This window comes from Cyanistes caeruleus, chromosome 10, assembly GCF_971803275.1.
Source record: "Cyanistes caeruleus chromosome 10, bCyaCae1.hap1.1, whole genome shotgun sequence".
NCBI classification, from domain to species: domain Eukaryota; kingdom Metazoa; phylum Chordata; class Aves; order Passeriformes; family Paridae; genus Cyanistes; species Cyanistes caeruleus.
In genome coordinates, this window is record NC_141710.1 from 6,367,106 (window position 1) to 6,384,844 (window position 17,739).

The 17,739-nt window shown below is 41.3% G+C and overlaps 1 protein-coding gene across 15 annotated transcripts in view; it reads left to right on the top strand.

The window, feature by feature from the left end:
• The window catches only part of DGKD (diacylglycerol kinase delta), a 59,459-nt gene that overhangs the window by 24,803 nt on the left and 16,917 nt on the right, over window positions 1–17,739 (top strand). For 11 of the 15 annotated variants that reach the window (XM_023933322.2, XM_086844483.1, XM_023933320.2 and 8 more), the window contains 12 exons: window positions 6,902–7,006; window positions 7,829–7,961; window positions 8,510–8,616; window positions 9,138–9,263; window positions 10,320–10,422; window positions 10,947–11,109; window positions 13,126–13,234; window positions 13,956–14,095; window positions 14,893–14,977; window positions 15,525–15,619; window positions 15,708–15,807; window positions 15,962–16,235. In XM_023933322.2, coding sequence (XP_023789090.1) covers window positions 6,902–7,006; window positions 7,829–7,961; window positions 8,510–8,616; window positions 9,138–9,263; window positions 10,320–10,422; window positions 10,947–11,109; window positions 13,126–13,234; window positions 13,956–14,095; window positions 14,893–14,977; window positions 15,525–15,619; window positions 15,708–15,807; window positions 15,962–16,235 — 1,540 coding nt within the window. Of the gene's footprint in view, window positions 1–404; window positions 565–2,182; window positions 2,207–3,850; window positions 4,102–6,901; window positions 7,007–7,828; window positions 7,962–8,509; window positions 8,617–9,137; window positions 9,264–10,319; window positions 10,423–10,946; window positions 11,110–13,125; window positions 13,235–13,955; window positions 14,096–14,892; window positions 14,978–15,524; window positions 15,620–15,707; window positions 15,808–15,961; window positions 16,236–17,739 lie in introns of those variants that run through there. The other 4 variants (XM_023933324.2, XM_086844485.1, XM_086844484.1 and 1 more) reach the window with 3 other exon arrangements.

The window sequence follows — 17,739 nt, forward strand, 5'->3', positions numbered from 1 at the left end:
TGTGTCCTTTGGAAAACAGGTAAAGGGATGTATGTGCATCTGCTGCACAAGCATGTGGGTAATGGAGCTGAGCTAAGATGCTTTGGCACTTGGTACAGCTGCCCTATCTGCTCCCACTGGGTATTGCTCCATCCTTGGAGATCTCTAGGGATTAACAGACCTGAACTGCCAGGAGAGTTGCATTTCTGACATGCTAACAGTGGCAAAGACCTTGCATGCTCTAGCTTTTGACATCTGTTAAATTGTTGCTAAAGTTTTAAAATCCTCTTCTTGTCTGTGCTTCTCTTACCAATTGCCAAGAACAGGAATGTGCCTTGTTTAGGAACAGTTTCCAGAAGTCTGTAGGAATGTGACCCTGGTATGAGAGATGATAATTTTCCCAGGGATAATGCTCTGTCTGGTCTAGTTTCCCACTGCAGCATGGGGGAGGTTAGGGACTGGGAGAAATCCCAGATGGAGGGTCAGCATGAGTTGAACTTGACCTGCAGCGCAGCATAGCACAGTAAGTGCCAGTGCTCAGAGAAGATGCACTGCTGCCCTGGCTCAGGAGGGACAGATTGCAAGGTGCGTAAACCTAAAAATGTAAAATAATGTAAGAATGGTCCTAAAGAGACTACAACACACTGGACCTGCTTTCCTATGGAAATGAGCTGTCCTGGATTTTATAGATTGAAAATGAAGGTAAAAGAGCCACATGGAAGTTGGGGATAAAATAGCTGGTGTATTGTGAACAGAGATCAGAGATTTGGGCACTGAGGGCTTTGAGGAAAATCTTGCTACTGCTATTTAAAGAAAAAAAAAAAATAAGGGAAAGGAATTTGGCACAACAATAAGAACATTAATGACTTGTTTTATTTGGTGGAAATGAGAATTTCCATGGGTGGAAGATGGTCATTTTAGCAGGAAATTAAGACCTTGCATTATAAAAAACCACACAAAACGGGTGCATTTCTTCAGTGTTACATAAAAAGCTACATTTTCTTTCCCATGTCATCCAGGTTTTGGGTGAAGAAAATTGCTGCAGTTCTAGAGAGTTCTACCTGACCTCTGCAGTGAGTTAATGGGACTGGATTTGTTGGCAAAACTGTGTGAAAGCTGAATTGTGAAATACAGTAGGGATGTAGTCTGTGGAGGAAGGCAAGGCTTGGACCCTTATGAGTCTTTGATACTCATATAATTGCTGTCTTCCAAACTGTAGAGACCTACTAAAATTATACTGACTCACTGCCTAAGGCTTTGCTGGCCTGATGCTGAGCTCCAGACTGTTTCAGAAACAGCCATCATTGAGACAGATGTTAAAGATTTTAAGTGTTAAGGACTGGTTTAAATCTCAAATTTGCGTTCTCTTCTCCCCTTTTCACAGTCTTCTTTTTTGTGTGTTTGCTGAGGGAGTAGCACTTGCTAATCCACACTTAATCCATTTTGCCCTGTGTGAGTTCAGTAATTGTGTTTGAAACACAGTGGATTTGCTGGTTTGTGAACCTTGCTGATGAATACAGGTGAGGTGTTTTACTGTATTCCAGTGTTCATTTCACTACTGCTGTTGCTGAAACAGGAGCTGAAGTGGAAAAATGGCTGGGTCCTCATTACAATCTCACCCAGTTTTCCTTCCTGAGTCTTGGACTCTCAAGATCATTGGATGTCAAGATCATTCTCCACCACACAGAGCAGACATAGCAGTTAGCTACAGGTAGGGGATGGTTTCCCTACCTTTGCCGTATGTGATCAAACTGAAGGTTTAGAAATTTTTCTTATTTTTTCTAGTTTCTAGGTCTCTAGAGCTCCAGAAATTCCTTTTGTCTCTGTACTCAAGTAATCAACTGTTTGGAATAATGCAGGATCTCTTAGAGGGATTTATGGCTAGCACCTTTGAATGTAAATCTGTATTGGAACAGGATATGAGTAAAAGGAAGCAGTCAGAATGAGCAGATGTTCTCATACCCCCACTTTTGGCCATTCTGAGAAATGTACACATCAGGAAAATTATATTTAGCAAAGTTCAATATCCCCCCCCATCCCATCTCTGCCCGCAGCATTTCTTCTGTCAGCTCTGTGATTGGGCCAGTGTGATCTTAACTTGCTTTGCCATCTTTTGTGGTCATTGAGCTCACCAGATGTACTCTGATAACAAACAGTCCCAGGGCATGCTTGGCTAGACTGTCACTTTACTGCTGAGAAGTTTCTGGGAAGCCAGAAAATTCCCCAGGTGAGCAGAGATGATAAAGTTGGCTTGGGTGGCAGCAAGACAGGAGAATGAAGTTTATGCTCCAGCTGTTGGGGAGGGGAAGGTTACTCAGTACAACAAAGGGTGAAGTATATCAGATTTCTGTTTAAAATTCGGTCTAATATAGGAATCTTTTTTGGACTGCCTTTTGAATCTGATTATTCACAGCTGTTCATCAGGGAAGGACATCCAGGGACATTAGTCCATTTTTAGAACATGAAATGAGGAGTTTTCTTTGGTTGGCTCTGTTGTTTGTTAACTGGCTGTATTGGAAATGTCAGTAAACTGGTGTTAGTTTTGGACAGAGGAGTGTGGGTCAGCATGAGAGGTGGGGGTTAACAGCTGGTAAGAGGGAATGGGCCATGTGACAGAGAGGAAATAAAGTTACATTTTCAGTGTTAAGAGTGTCTGTGTTTGCACAAGACAGCCAATGAAGGCATGGTTATTTTCAGATTTAAGTTTTTTTAGATTTAGAATAGGCAAGCTTGAAAATTGAGTATTTCTCTGATAGGCTTGAGATGAGTCATGGAGGGCACATACCTACTTCCTGGGGACCTGACTATCACCCCCATTTCTGCAAACGTATTTCAGGAGTTTCATATGCAGTGAGAAGTTGATAATTAACTTGTATCCTGATTTGAAATGTCTTTAATCCTTCCTGCCATTCCCATGTGTCCTTATGACTCTCCAGGAGTGATTTAGAGGGACTTTTTCCCCCCTTGTGACTGTGGAGCTCTTCTTCTGGTCAGAATTAGGTGTCAATCATATCACCATGTGGTGAGCACTGGGCACCTAGTTTCTACTAAACAGTGAAATCTAAAGAATCACACCCAGAAGTTCAGTAGCATTTAGGATCAAAAGTTTTTAATATTCAGTTTTTAGGCAGGACAAGCACTTTTAATTTGCATAATTGCTCATATCTAAATACAGTTCTGAGCTGCTATGGGGGGGGAAAGCTCAGAGTTCTGCCAATCCCCAAACAAGCCAAAAATCTGTGAGATTAAAAATAAATCTGAAAACTTTTTATTGGGTTTGGTTTTTTTTAACTCCTAGTAAGGCAGCCTTCATCCTAGCTCAGACGCAATCAGATCGTTGTTTTCGTGCTCTCTGTTTATGAGAACAAGAGGTCACTGGTTGACATTGCTGCTTTGTAAATTTAGAACAAATAAAAGGAAATGCTGCTTCACCTAGTGCGTCGTCATCCTGTGGAATATACTGTTCCAGGATGTTAGTCAAAAGCTGTAGCCGGAGCATAAAAAAATAGTTGGATCATGCTCGTTTGTAGCCATGTGCACCAACAGGGATAACCAAGCCTTGTGTTCCAGAGTATCGGCTCATTGTAGCTGTAGCTGAGAGTGAACTCCCTGGACTCCTGGCTGGGAAAGAACAGCTTTCCAGGGGGAGGATTGGTGTGGCTTCTTTTGAGATGACAAGGATGATTTTATTTTTGTGCAAGATGTTAAACTGATCATCGCTCTTGCCTGGACAGCGCGGTGTATGTAACAGCCTTGGCCCTCTGTCAGTATCCTTCAGCAGGTGTATGTCTGGAGCTGAAATAGCTGGTTCAGAGAGAGGGAGGGAACAGTGGCAGGAGGAGTGGGAGGAAGAGCTTCTGTTGCTCAGCCCAGTGCCGTGGCACACGTGCTGCCCACCACACGTGCAGGAAGAAGTGGGCAGCTGCTGCGCTACGGGGCAGGCACAAGTGGCTGATGCTCCCCCAGTACCCGGGCTGGGCTGGGGGGTGTGGGGTGTGTGAACAACAGAGCTGCTGAACTGCTCTGCAAAGGAAGGAACCCTATTAACACGTTTCTGGATTCCTGATTATCCTCTTTAAGATGTTTAACTGTAATACTGCTGCATATTAATTAGGAAAACAGGTTTGTATGGTTTCTTCATTTCCCTAAATAATTGCTGCACTAGTTACATTAAAATCTTGTCTGTCCTTCATAGTGAAATCTGAATTGTCCCAGTTTGTTCTCCTAAGGAGCAAGCTTTTTAAAAGAGGTTTATTCTTTTACTTCCCATCTCTGGTGATACCAGTAAATCCCAGTGCAAATGTTGCTTTTGAACTGACTAATATATTTATCCTGCACAGTTGCATTTATTTGCAGTTTTGTAGTGACATAGTAGACCCTTCATTTTAATTCTGTGACTCTTTGTCTAAATGATTCATGTATAAAAATCTTTTGATCTCTTTATTTATCCTCTTGTCTTATAAACTTTGTTTTTTGAACTGAGGGTTTTCTAACACTGAATGTGGGGATTTTTAAGATGATGCAGTAGGTGACTTTAGAAGGAATTAGTTGTTTTCTATATTGGATGATCTGTCCAATGATCTAGGGAGTCAATAGCCTCAGAAATTAATTCTTATCAAAGGAATGTCTGTATTTCTGTATTTTATGTCAATATTTTAAATTTCTTGTCTTCCATTGTGATTAAAAACTAAGCTATAGTTTCCATTTTCCTTCTGTCCCCCAAAAAGGCAGAAAAATAGGAAAAGGGGCAGCATTGAGTAGGAGTGTTCTGAAGCTGTTCTTCCCCAGTGCTCCAGAGCATGCCAGTGACTCAAATGAACTGGTGGTTCCTTACAGAATTTGGCTGGTTTTACAGCCATGAAAAGTCCTTGGATGCTTCATCCTACAATGTTTGGACTTTATATGTGCTACTGTTGTATGTATGCAACTGTAGATGTTCTTGGCCTTATTAGCAGGAAGAAAGTGAGGTCCAGTGGTGTCTGAACAAATTAGTTAACCTTGGTTTTGCTTACGGAGGAAAAGCTGTTTCCTCTTAGCAGGACTCAGACATGCCCCTTGTTCTTCTCTGACTTCACACTGATTTATGCATCAGTGTTTCATGCTCTGGGAAAAGTTTCTCTAGGGTAGCCATTCTTACATAGCACGGTTTTTGATGGAAATACATTTAACTAAACACTTTCCTGCTTTCCCAAGGAAGAAGAAACATTCCTGTGAATACCTTCTTTGGTAATAAATTTTTTCAAAACTGGAAATGTTTAAAGGAAAGTGAGGGAAGAAAGAAGGAGTTCCTAAAAGTTTTATTTTTAGAATAGTGTTAATATTTACTTCTGTGTGCTTACAGTTGATACAGATCAGGTCATTTTGTCCAAGATAGAATGCTCCAAATGCTAAAACTGTGTTTCTAACATGAATGGCCAGTCCTTTCTTTAAAAAGGGATTTAGCTCCTTTCATTAACTACTTAATGTATCTGTAGCACTGATTTCTAGGTATTAGTTGTGCCTCTGGGTAAGGTGGTGCTATTGCAGGTGAATCTGCAGTCTGACAATGAAAAGCAATACAGTTTGAAAAATGAAGACCTTAAAATAAAGCAGAATTTTCCAGGTGTATCTTTTTTGTTGACATTACATCCGCATTTCTTGGCGGATGCTCTGAGGCATTTCAACATCAACTAAAAGTTTGGTGTTCAGTGTCAAAGGCTTTTATTTTTAATCTGTTTTATGAATGATGATGAAAAAACAAACAGACTGGAAAATGAGGGTATTGTATTGGGGTGATGTGTGTGGGTGTTTTAGTGTTCATTAACAAAACTTTGGCTGAATGGTTGGTTCACTAGAATCCTAGTTTATTTTAAATCATTCTTTCAGATGTTATGTACAATTTGCTTGAAAAGCAGATGATGTAGACAGATTTTTTTGAAAACACTTCAGTATTGGTCTAATTTAAGTCAGCTTGCTGGAAATCAGTACAGAGGAGTGCACAAAGAGACAGTGAGATAACTACACTGTGGGGAAGAAAGACTTTTGTCTTAGGAAGAATAAAGGTTGATACATAGTCAAGTCTGGACTCCAACTGAATGGGCAGCCCTGAGAACAGCAGACATAGTCCTCTGAAAAGCAGAGTGCTTTTATTTCCTCTGCTGCCACCAGCTGACTGAAGGAGAGGGAGTTAGTGGTAGAGGACGCAGGGACCAGGTGCCTCCTTGGGCAGGGGGAAACTCTGGCCACCCTGCATGTCTTCTGCTGGTTTGTTAAAATATTGGGTTTTTTAACACAGGGCAACTAATGCATGGGAATTAGCCCAGGGAATGCACTGAGGAAAGAATTGTTAGAGGGAGGCAGACTCACCACAGCCTCGTCCTGATAGGGGAACATTTGTTAGAATATCTTTTAGGTATGTAGTACAAGCCCTCAGGAAACATGAGGGTTCAAATTGCTTATTTTGTTATATTTCTCCCCTCCCCATGAGGGAGACTAAACAAATTGTCATGACTAAACAAATTTTTAGTATGATATTGCAGAGTATGTTATCTGATTCATTAATTGCTAAAAACTGGTATACTGTGCTATTAACAAAATGTGTTAATGTTCTTACCAGTTTTAAAAATACAGTAAGTCCTTTAAAAAGACTTATACAAGGTCTGCACATAATTACTCCTGCTGCTCTGTGCTTGATCTGTGTTGTGCTGTTATTTAGGTATGAGAGATTTTTTTTACTCGGTTCAGTATTGGGAATGACAGCTAAAATCTGAGTGGTTCTGTACTTTTAGGAAGTACTTTAAGGTGTGCTGTGGTGGATGAGAAACATGGTTCAGAGGTGCAAATAACTTTTGTTGTGTAGCTCTGAAAATAGCTTCAACAGACTGCACTAGTGGTAAGGTGTTCTCTCACTGACATGTTCAGTCCTTATTTTCTCTCCCTTCAGATTATCACTCCATGTCGGAAGCTCATCCTTTGTGCTGATAACAGAAAAGAGATGGAAGATTGGATTGCAGCACTAAAAACTGTACAAAACCGTGAACATTTTGAGGTAATGGGAAAATATGTTCCTTTATATTCTGTGCTTCCTCTGCTAAATCACAGCTTGTTTTGAGAGTCAGCTTCTAGTGAAGTTGATAGAAGTCATTTTATTGACTGTAATGGGTAATACTGTTAGGACCTTCTGTAAAATTGATCCCAAATACATTGAAGTGATTCTCCAAAGAATGTTTGCCTTTGTATATGCTCCCTTGGGAATTTGGAGAGAATTTTCAGAGCATAGATAGGTTATGAAGCAATGTTCCCCTCCCACTGTCTTTTCATTTTTCAATTGTCCTCCCTGCTCTAATTCACATCTTGCCTGCTTGGTATTCTGCCAGCTTCAGTGCATCTGCCTGCTTCCTGGGGCTGAGTGAGACCAGCACTGCTACCACAAAAAGCTCTCATGTTTTCCCAACTCTGATGCTTGCCTCCCTTATGCTGGCACAAGCATTTCTCTGCTACACAATGAGCCAGGTTGGGGAACTGATCTTTCTGAAAATTTAATCTGATTTTAAAAAAAAAATAAATTTGGGGATAAATTCTCCAGCAGATAAATTCTCCAGTTCATTTTCCTAGACACACTTGTCGTAAGACATGGATAAGAGGTGGGACAGGAACTGTAGTGAAGGTGTGACTTCTTTAGGTAGTCTCTTTTGCTTTAGAGATCTTCTTGGGTTTCAGCTAATGTGTATAAACTGCATGTCGCCCACTCTTTCCTAGTAAAAAAGTGTTCTGTTTCTGCTTTTTCAAACTGCTTCATGCAAATCTTCAGAGAAAAAAAAAGTTTTGTTGCTCTACTTTAGACCTTCCTGTAATACATTTGTATCATCAGTCTACCCAGTACAGCATGGACCATTTCTCAGGGATGCATAACTGGTACGCCTGCTCCCATGCCCGGCCAACGTACTGCAACGTGTGTCGGGAGGCCTTGTCTGGGGTCACATCACATGGGCTGTCCTGTGAAGGTAAGTGTGCCCTTGTCTTCTGCCTGGGAAGGAACAGCCTTATTTTATTTTTGTTTTTGCAAATATACCCAAATATTGCTATCCCTTTTTAAAATCATGTGTGTGCAATGAGCAGATACACACTTCTGAGATATCTGAGAGCATATTCATAAGAAGACTCCTATTCATGAGAGTAACTGTATTTATAAGAATGTACTTGTTAAGTGTTTGTGTGCCAGAAGGTTAGTCTTCCTCAGCTTTGTCTTAGCAGAAATGCCTGGCTGTACACAGCTCATGCTTCTAACATGACTGCAGTGACACTTACGCTGTGTAACATGATGGAGCAGTGTGCGACTATATAAATCATGTTAAATTTAACAAGGTGATCACTAAGCTTTGTACAAACAACTGGCAAAAATGACAAGGCAAGAATTAATAGCTAGATCAGAGCACATTTTGATGGTGCTAAGAAGGATAGAGTGTGCCCATGCTTTCTTCTGGAGCCAAATACACACTGCCACATTAGATCTCCTGAGGCAGGATTAATACATTCTTCTCTTCCTCCTTAGTGTGCAAGTTTAAAGCCCACAAGCGCTGTGCTGTGCGGGCAACCAACAACTGCAAGTGGACAACTCTGGCCTCTATCGGGAAGGATATCATTGAGGATGAAGATGGGGTAGGTGTTAGTCTGAACTTTTCCAGCCTTACCATGACATGGAAGCACTGTCTTGTGTTCTATAGCTTTTTTTCACTTCATAAATAGCAGATTCTGCCTTTACGTGGAGAAGATTTCTCCTGTCAGAGCATGAGATTCAGTGTGAAAAGGCCAACCAGGATAGCAAGGGACTCCTTAGTAGGAATAAACTGCTATGGACTGGGGGGAGTTGAGATTAAATAATTGCAAGCATGGAATACTTGATCTTAGTTTTGGCGAAAGAAAAATACATGTTTGGAACAGCACCTTAGCGTATTGGGATGTCTGATGCACTCGGTGTTTCCTGGGTAGCCTGGGGTGAGTCACCTGGACTCTGTGCTTGAACATGATGTAAATGATGTAAAAATTTGTCCTCAGGTGTTTTCTAGAAATTGCCTTTGCTGTCCTTAAGCAGTGCATACGAAGAGTTGCTTCTCTATGTATCTCAGAGTCATAAAGGCCTCCTGTATCTTCAAGCTTCTGTCCCTCTGTACGTTTTGCAGATCTCAATGCCACATCAGTGGCTGGAAGGAAACCTGCCTGTGAGTGCCAAATGCACTGTGTGTGATAAAACCTGTGGCAGTGTCCTGCGTTTGCAAGACTGGCGCTGCCTATGGTGCAAAGCCATGGTGAGTTGAATAAGTGTGATCATTTCAGTAAAGGACAGTTTTTGATTAGCTCTGTGGTATGTTCTTTTAATGACACTTGCTTGGATTAAAATCTCTAACCATGCTGTCAGTGTTTGCCATGAAGGACTTTATTGTTCTGCAAGAAATAGAAATTTAATTTATGCTCAGAAGTGTTGCTGTGATGCATAAAAGCAAGACCTGAAAAAAGTATCCAGCTTCTAGCCAAGCTCATTTTATTTTGAGAGTGAGCTTTCATAGAAGAATCTCATTACAGCAGACATGAATCAAAGCTTCAGTCATGGACTGCACTGGATTTTAAGGAGCCATTATTTGTTATTTCTACAGGTTAAAAAAGTGCAACAAACTATAAAGAATACTCAGCTATTTTTATAATAGCAATTTCCCTTCTGTTGCAATAGATTACTCTTGCCTAACCACTGAAGAGATACAGATCTTGTTATGTTTCCGGTTGTCTATAATACTAGTAAAAGAAGTATCACAAAATATGTTTTTAGAATGGGAGGCTCAAATGCCAAGCAAACTCTCTATCTTGCAGTCTTTATGTACCAGAAAAGCCCTGCTCCACTTTGTATTTCCTTTTTTGGGTGGCTTCATTAATCTCTTTTTTCCTTACCTCTTATGTCCCTCATCTCTTCCTGCTTTTTTTTTTTTTTGACTCTCTTGTTCTCTTGAGTTCTCACCTTTTTCTTTTGTTGCTACTTCAGATCTCTCAGCTGAGGCTGGGATTTTGAAAGCAGAATGCCTGAAGGCTCCTAAAGCCACAGAATCTGCTATCTGGTTCTCACAGCACTCAAAGTGCTGTTCTCATAAATTCAAATGGCAGGAAAGTACATACTAATGGAAAGAAGAGAATTCATAGAAGGGTCTGATTAGATAGTTCTTAAAATAACTTTATCAATAAATTCATCAATTGAAATTTTTTGGTGATCACGCCCTCCGCCTTTCTTCCTCTTACAACTTCTTTTGGATGGCTTTAAGAGGTATACCATGGTGTCCAAAAGAGTCTGTCCCATTCTTTTTTGGTGGTGTTTCCAGGTACACACAGCATGTAAAGAGTTGTTGCCAAACAAGTGCCCTCTAGGGCTCTGCAAAGTGTCTGTCATTCCTCCTACTGCTCTTAACAGCATTGATTCAGATGGTAAGTGTTCCTAGTAAGTAGCACTTCTTTCTCTTCCTCTCAGTTGCAGTCACTTCAGCTGGCACTATTAATGTCAGGTTCTGTCAGCTGAAAATTCTGCTTTTGCTGTTGCTGAAACTCGCCACTGAAAGCCATTGCTGAGTATGGCAGTGAACTGTTTGCTTTGCTTTTCAAAATTCAGTTTATCTCCCTGTAATTTCAGTGTTTGCTGAGCTGCAGCTGATTAAATTTATTGATAATAACAATATTGCAGAAGCAATTTGGGAAGGTTGGGGAAGCTGAAAATTTTGGCATGCTGCTAGGAGATAAGTGTGACATTTGGCAGCATGAGGTATGGTTCATACTGGATTCAGGGCTGTGCATGTTTGGCATTCACACAGTGGGTGCCATAAGCACAGGGAAAATATAAACTGCTTCATAGCTGGGCTGGGGTGTGGGCTGTTGGTTTTTCTCTCCATCCACCCCCATGGGCAGCTTCACATCTCTTGGCTTTTCCTTCCTCTCTCTTCCCTTTGCCTCAACAGGTTTCTGGAAAGCTACTTGTCCACCGTCTTGCACAAGCCCCTTGTTGGTCTTTGTCAACTCAAAGAGTGGAGACAACCAAGGCGTAAAATTTCTACGAAGATTCAAACAGCTGCTGAATCCAGCCCAGGTCTTTGACCTCATGAATGGAGGACCTCACCTTGGGTAGGCAGATATTCTGTGGAAACAAAAATTCCTTATAAATACCCAGAAAGTATGAGGGATTTATTTGATTAAGCTCATCTTCAAATGTAACAGTGAACCTATTCCTCAAAGAAAACAAAACACATGAGGTTTGGAGGGGTTTTCCTCTTTCTGTGTTAAGTGTTACTGATTAGATAAAACGAAAAATATTGTCAGAAGGTTTATTATATCCATTCATCAATAATAGCAGGACAGCTTGAGGCATTTGGAGGGAATTCCAGAAACACTCCCCTGGAAGAAGACCAAAGATGGAAAGCTTGAATCCATAAGAAAACTTGTCCACAGTCTTGTAACAGGCATCCTGTTAAGAAGAGTTAATTTCAGTTAACTCAAGTGAATAGACAGATGTCATAGATAGCAAATTAATATTGTCAAGATGAGAATTATTGAGATACAACTTACCTGAGAAGTCTGTGAAACTTCCATCCCTCAAAGACTTTGTGGTGATGTTGTGGAGAGATCTCTTATGAGTGTGTATGGTAAAGTTGGTTCTGCCCTAGGATCTGTTTCAGACTTTTTGCCAAGTTATGCTAGAATATCTGTGGATATAAAAGAAAGTGAGTGCTGTGAAATAAATTTATTTTCTGTATTTATGTAACTCTCGCTTAAAAGAGTTTGGTCTTTAGTTTGCCCACTTCCAAATGTTTTTCTGTTGCATCAGATTTAAGTAACTTTTGTCATTACTTGGTGCTCCTTCAAATAAGAGCCAACACAAGGTGAATTTCCCTCATCTTTTCCTCACAGTGACTCCAAATGTTTGACTAGATCTGTAGATGCAGGGGGCTAAATCTGGGAGCATCTGTTCCTGGATGAGTGATCATTTGATTCTCCTGAGAACTGTTGTGGTTCTTTGCCACAGCATATTGCAAAACACTGGCATTTAAAACTGCAGTGTTCTGTTGAGGGGATGTGTTTGGCTGAAAAATAATTTATAAAAGACTTGTAGAATTAAGTACTTTTCTTGTTCCCCTCCCCAGCCGGACTGACTGTCACGAGGAATTTTGCTTTTAAGTAGCAATGGAGAGGAAGGAATCAATTACCTTCTTGAGCTGTGGTGCACACTTCTAAAACAGCTGCTCTTATATATTTGCTTAAAAAGGAAGTGATGGTACAGGGTAAAGCCTGCTTGTTGATAATTTGAATGTTTTCAGCTGATTCTTGTCAGACTTGTACCATAAGATGTTGTCATTTCTGGTAGTCATTTTTGTGTGTCAGCAACGCTTGATAAAATAAGGATTTTCATGTACTACAGCAAATCCTGTTTAGGTAATAATAGTAAAAAACCATATATACAAAGACAAAATAAAAACGGGAGCAGATCTCAAAAATGTTCAGTAGGAAGCACAACTTCAAACAGAAGAGGTTGTTTTTATTATTCTGGAAAGAGTGAATGAGAAATTAACACTGGTGAGCTGTTTGCCTGCCTGTGGGACAGTCAAGGCAGCAGAGCAGTGATTTATGTTGCTTTCCCAGAAGGACTAAAGCTTGTAATGTTTTACAGCCTCTTGCAGTTGTCTCATGGCTGATTGACTGCATGAAGATCCCCGTCTTGAAGCTTTGCTTTGATTGGTGTGGCTGTGTCAAGGCAGTGACATCAGAGCACTTAGAACTGATGAATAACTAGTGTTAGGCTGGATGCAGCAAGGCTGCAAGAAGGAGTTATTTCAATGGATAATCAGCTATCACATGCTTGTCTCCCCTTCTGTAGAGACAGAGTGCCCTGCTTTAGTAGACGAGTATGTCTTGGGAGATATTTCTGTAGTGAATAGCTATTGTAAATTGCTTAGCTGTATTTATAATCCCTTAATTATAACCATTTAAATTCATCTGTAATCTGGCAGTGACCTGTATTCATTGCAAAATCAATGCGTACTTTAAGCAACACTGCCATGTTTATTATCTAGATTAGAATTATCATTTCTTTCTGTAACAGCTGATTGTTTTTCCCTCTTGCTTTTTTCTTTCTCTTCTCTGTAGTTTACGCTTATTCCAGAAATTTGACACTTTCCGGATTCTAGTTTGTGGTGGGGACGGAAGTGTTGGCTGGGTTCTCTCTGAAATTGATAGCCTCAACCTTCACAAGCAGGTACCTGCCCAAGAGCTTGATTGGATGAAGGAATGAAATAACAACAGCAGGGGCTGAAGAGGACTTTCCTTGGTCATGCAGATGTCATTCACCCCAGGACTGAAGCTGCTGAAAGCTTACCATAGCAGTGCTCTTGCATTACTTTTCTACAAGAAATTAATCCAGTAATAGATTAATTCTTTATGCCTGTCTCCAGTGTTCCTCCACAAGATCCAACTTTTGGAGTAGGTCTGAGTATTCCTGCTCTGTTGCCAGCAGAGACATGCTCTGAAAGGGCTGTGGTTAGAAAACTTGGAAGTTCCGCATGGGTTATGCTCTGTTCCCTTTAATTCTCATGGTATAGTATCTGAGCCTAAGGGATAGGCAGAAACTTCACTGGGGTAGAGATATCATGCAGTGTTTTGCCTGGGAGCTGTCTGTGCTAATTTTACAGAAACACAATGGCACCACCTGATGGCTAAATGTAAACCTCCAGGAGGTTTACTACAGTGAGGTGCTCATTGAGATGGTAGCTCCAATTTACAACCAAAAGTAGAGGAAATTTTTCCTTAATTGTATACTCTTCTGGCTGTTTTCCCCATCCAGTTACTTTCTCTCACCCTGGGATTAACTGTTTCCCAGTGATTGGTGTGTGAAAGAATCAGTCATGTTACTCATGGATATTTGTGGCTCATGTTTCCCCGTTTGAATATGACTTTTATTTTCCTTTTCTCTAATGCAGTGTCAGCTGGGAGTGCTGCCCTTGGGAACAGGGAATGACCTTGCCCGTGTTTTAGGCTGGGGTTCTGCTTGTGATGATGATACCCAGCTCCCGCAGATCCTGGAGAAGCTGGAGAGGGCCAGTACCAAAATGCTGGACAGGTGAGTAATCATCACTAACATCATCTGATCTTCAAGAGTTGTGTGAAGATATCCTTCCAGGAAAACAGGGCAGTCCTGACTCTGCCAAGCTTCTGGACCTTTTACTAATGCCAGATAACATTTTGTAATTGCTAATCTACTGTAACCTGCTAGCAGGAGGAAGTGGTCTGGCTTTCCATGTCTCTGCTGCAGAACAGTAACAAGTGAAATTATCTGGGTTCCAGATATCAAGATATTAAGTGATATTATCTGGGTTTTCTCTACTGTCCCAGAGTCCTCATTAATTCAATTTGTCAGCCTTTGTACTAGTTTGAAAACAAACTTATGTTGTAATCTAAGAAAGCCTTAAAGTCATTACTTTTTTTCCCAGCAATTTCTTCTTGGTAAATCTAAACCAATTTATCTTGAGCTTGGCTTAGAAATGAAAGCCAAATGTCGAAGTGGATGTTTACTCTTGGTATTGATACCTCCTGTATATCTTTGTACATTTAAAATTGTTTTATGTCTTTCAAGTTGCATCTTGGCATCTCTTATGTTGAATCAAGTAATGCCAACTGAATTTTTGTGGAGAGGGAAGAAGTACAGAGATGTTCCCTGTGCTGTAGAATGCTTGTTCATGGTGTCATACTTCCTTCCCCATTTCAGCCCTTCTGTATTTCCATGGTCACTCTGTGGCTTCTTTGTATCAGTGGTGGCTCCCCAACGTGTGGTTTGTTCTGCTTTGAGGTTCTAACCTGGTATGTTTGGATAACAGAAGAAACCATCTGCACTGTAGTGACAAGTATGATTTTCAACAGGTGGAGCATCATGGTATATGAAACCAAACTCCCTCGCCAGGCCTCCACTTCCACAGTCACTGAAGACTGCAGTGAGAATTCAGAGGTACCTCTCAGGAGAGGGGCAGGGGACTGGAGAACCAGCCTTGGAGCACACGAGATAGGAGGCTGTGGTGGAGCTCCAGTGGAGCAGAGCTGAGCCAGAGCTGCTAAGATCTGAGGCTTTAAGTCAGTGAAATATTATGGAGAAAGATGGAGGTTGGGTTACCAGAGTCGACAACCATAAGGGATGAGCAGAAGATACTTTGGAATGGAAGAGAAAGGAAATTACTGCCTTTTATTTGCTTCATAACGTCAAGCTGTTGAAATAGTGTCAAGCTGCAGAGCAGTCACGAAAAGCCCCAGTGCTTTTAGCTTTGCAGTTGACCGGAGGCTCTTAAGAACTGAATTGCTGATGATTTGTAGGTTCAGAATTAGCTTCCTCATCAGATCCAGGTCTTCAGTAAGTAACAGAGCCCTGGACTGTGGATTCATTTTTCAGGGCAAAAAGAATCTGTGGAGTGATAGGTATCCTCAGAGGAGCCAGGATTTCACAACAAATGTTGTAGGGCTGGGAAGCAGCACCTCAGTGGCTTCTTTCTGACTGTCAACAGGTGCAGAAGATTCTCTGCTATGAAGATTCTGTGGCTGCTCATTTGTCCAAAATTTTGACTTCTGATCAACATTCAGTGGTGATCTCCTCAGCCAAGTGAGTACTTAGAGGACAACTGCTCTAAATTGCACTGTGTAAATCCTGTGATAATCCTTGCATGATTTTGTTTTCCTCCTTTGTCTAGGGTGCTTTGTGAGACAGTGAAGGATTTTGTGGCTCGAGTAGGGAAAGCCTATGAGAAGGCAACAGAAAGCTCAGAGGAGTCAGAGGTCATGGCCAGGAAGGTAAAATTTGAAAATATGTTTGGGTTTCTACTTCTGAAGTGTAAAACTGCTCTGTTTTCAGACAACTGGGATGGCAGCAATTCAGTTAACACTAAAAGAATGAGCTACCCAGGCAACTGTTAGTTCTACTCAAATGTCGTTCTTCTTTATGTAGTGCTCTGTCCTGAAGGAGAAGCTGGACTCATTACTGAAGACACTGAATGATGAAGCTCAAGCATCTTCCTCTCTGCCCAACCCTCCTCCCACCATTGCAGAGGAGACAGAAGACGGGGATGGGTCGGGCAGTGCTGGTGACTCTTCGAGTGAGCTCTCGGTGGGCTCAGCATGCACTGCACGGCCCCAGATATTCCGTCCCCGAGAGCAGCTCATGCTGAGAGCCAACAGCTTGAAAAAAGCCATTCGCCAGATAATAGAGCATGCAGAGAAAGGTAACCCGTCAGGAGTCCTGCTTGTCACTTCCTACAGCCTCTTAAGAGCTATAAATTTCCTTTATTTTGGGGGCAGTAGGCTTCTTTATTGAAAGCAGCTTTCCTGAACTAGAGAAACTATTCAGTAAGCCTGGCCATTTAGTTTCAATGTCATCTCTGCCAAGCTCCCCTTTTGGGAACATTTCTTGATAAATGAGTCTGAAGTTCAAGGTGTGTTTTCTTCCAGTGGACTGGTTTAGGAAGTTCCTACCCTCCCACACTGTTAATTTGCATTTCCTGTCTGTCCCCACCCATACAGCAATTGTGTCAGTGCAGCTCTCTGTGTGGCCTTGCTGTAAAACAGATCTGAAAATACTTGGGAGGAAGGGATTTTAAGTATTTTAACTTTAATTGTTTCAATCTCTTTATAGCAGAGCCCAGCAAAACATTGCTGTGGTACAGCTGCAGAAGTAAGCAGGAACTTCTTAAATGAGCTTTGTCCTTGGGAAAAACTCATAATACTGCCCTTTAATGCAAGTCAATTCTGTTCTGATGTTAACATCTTAGGCAGGTGACCATCTTCTCCACATCTTGACCCTTGTCTCTCTCCAGACCCACATCCCAATGCTCCAAGGTTCTTTTCCTTTGAAAGGCAAGTTAGTCATAAAGCTGGGGGTTAACTGAGACCAAAGGAAGTACTTAACAGATTGTTACTGGAGATAAAAACATTGAAGTTACAAATGTAGCATCTATGCACACCCAGGTGTGCACTCTGAACAGCAGTGTAGTAAGTTACAAATCATTGCAATGTTGCTTGGATTTCCAGCACTGTATACAATATTTGCTGAAGGTGAATAGTGGAAGTGAAGCAAACAGCCTGCTTCTGGTGAAGTAGGAGGCCTTGACCTCGCTGCTCCCTCACTTTGCTGCTGCAAAGTTCTCTCCCAAATTTACCCTAAACCAAAACAAATACATTACCTTAGGCCAGTTTAATGTTCGTGAAGTTCTTTTAGAGCCCAAACAATTTGCTTATTCTGTCCGGGAGTGTTCCTGTTTCTGCTGTGCGAGTGGGTTGGATTGCTTCATGGGCAGTTCTGATGAACTACAGGGTCAGCACAAGGGAGAGGAAGAGACTGTAAGAAGGGTGTGGGATGTGCAAGCAGTGAGCTGGTAGAGCAGCTGAGAGCATTCAGAGCTGTGCCCTGACAGGGGATGCTGGGGAGGAAAAAACCTGTTGATTGCATGCAAAGGAAGTTTTGATTCTTTAGGCAGCATGCTAGCACTTAAATCTTACCAGCTCTCGAGCAAACTTCAGTTACATTTCAGATGTGTTTGTTCAACTTTTCCAAACTGTTTTTCTTCCAAAGTTGCGATCCAATTGCATTGATTGTATTGGTTTTTACCGACTACTATTTTCTTCCTTTTTGATAACATGTGTTCTAAGTTCCCTTTTCAAGTGCCTTATGCTATTGCACTGCTACAGATTAAATAAACAAGAAATTCATTGATCATTTCATGTCTGTCT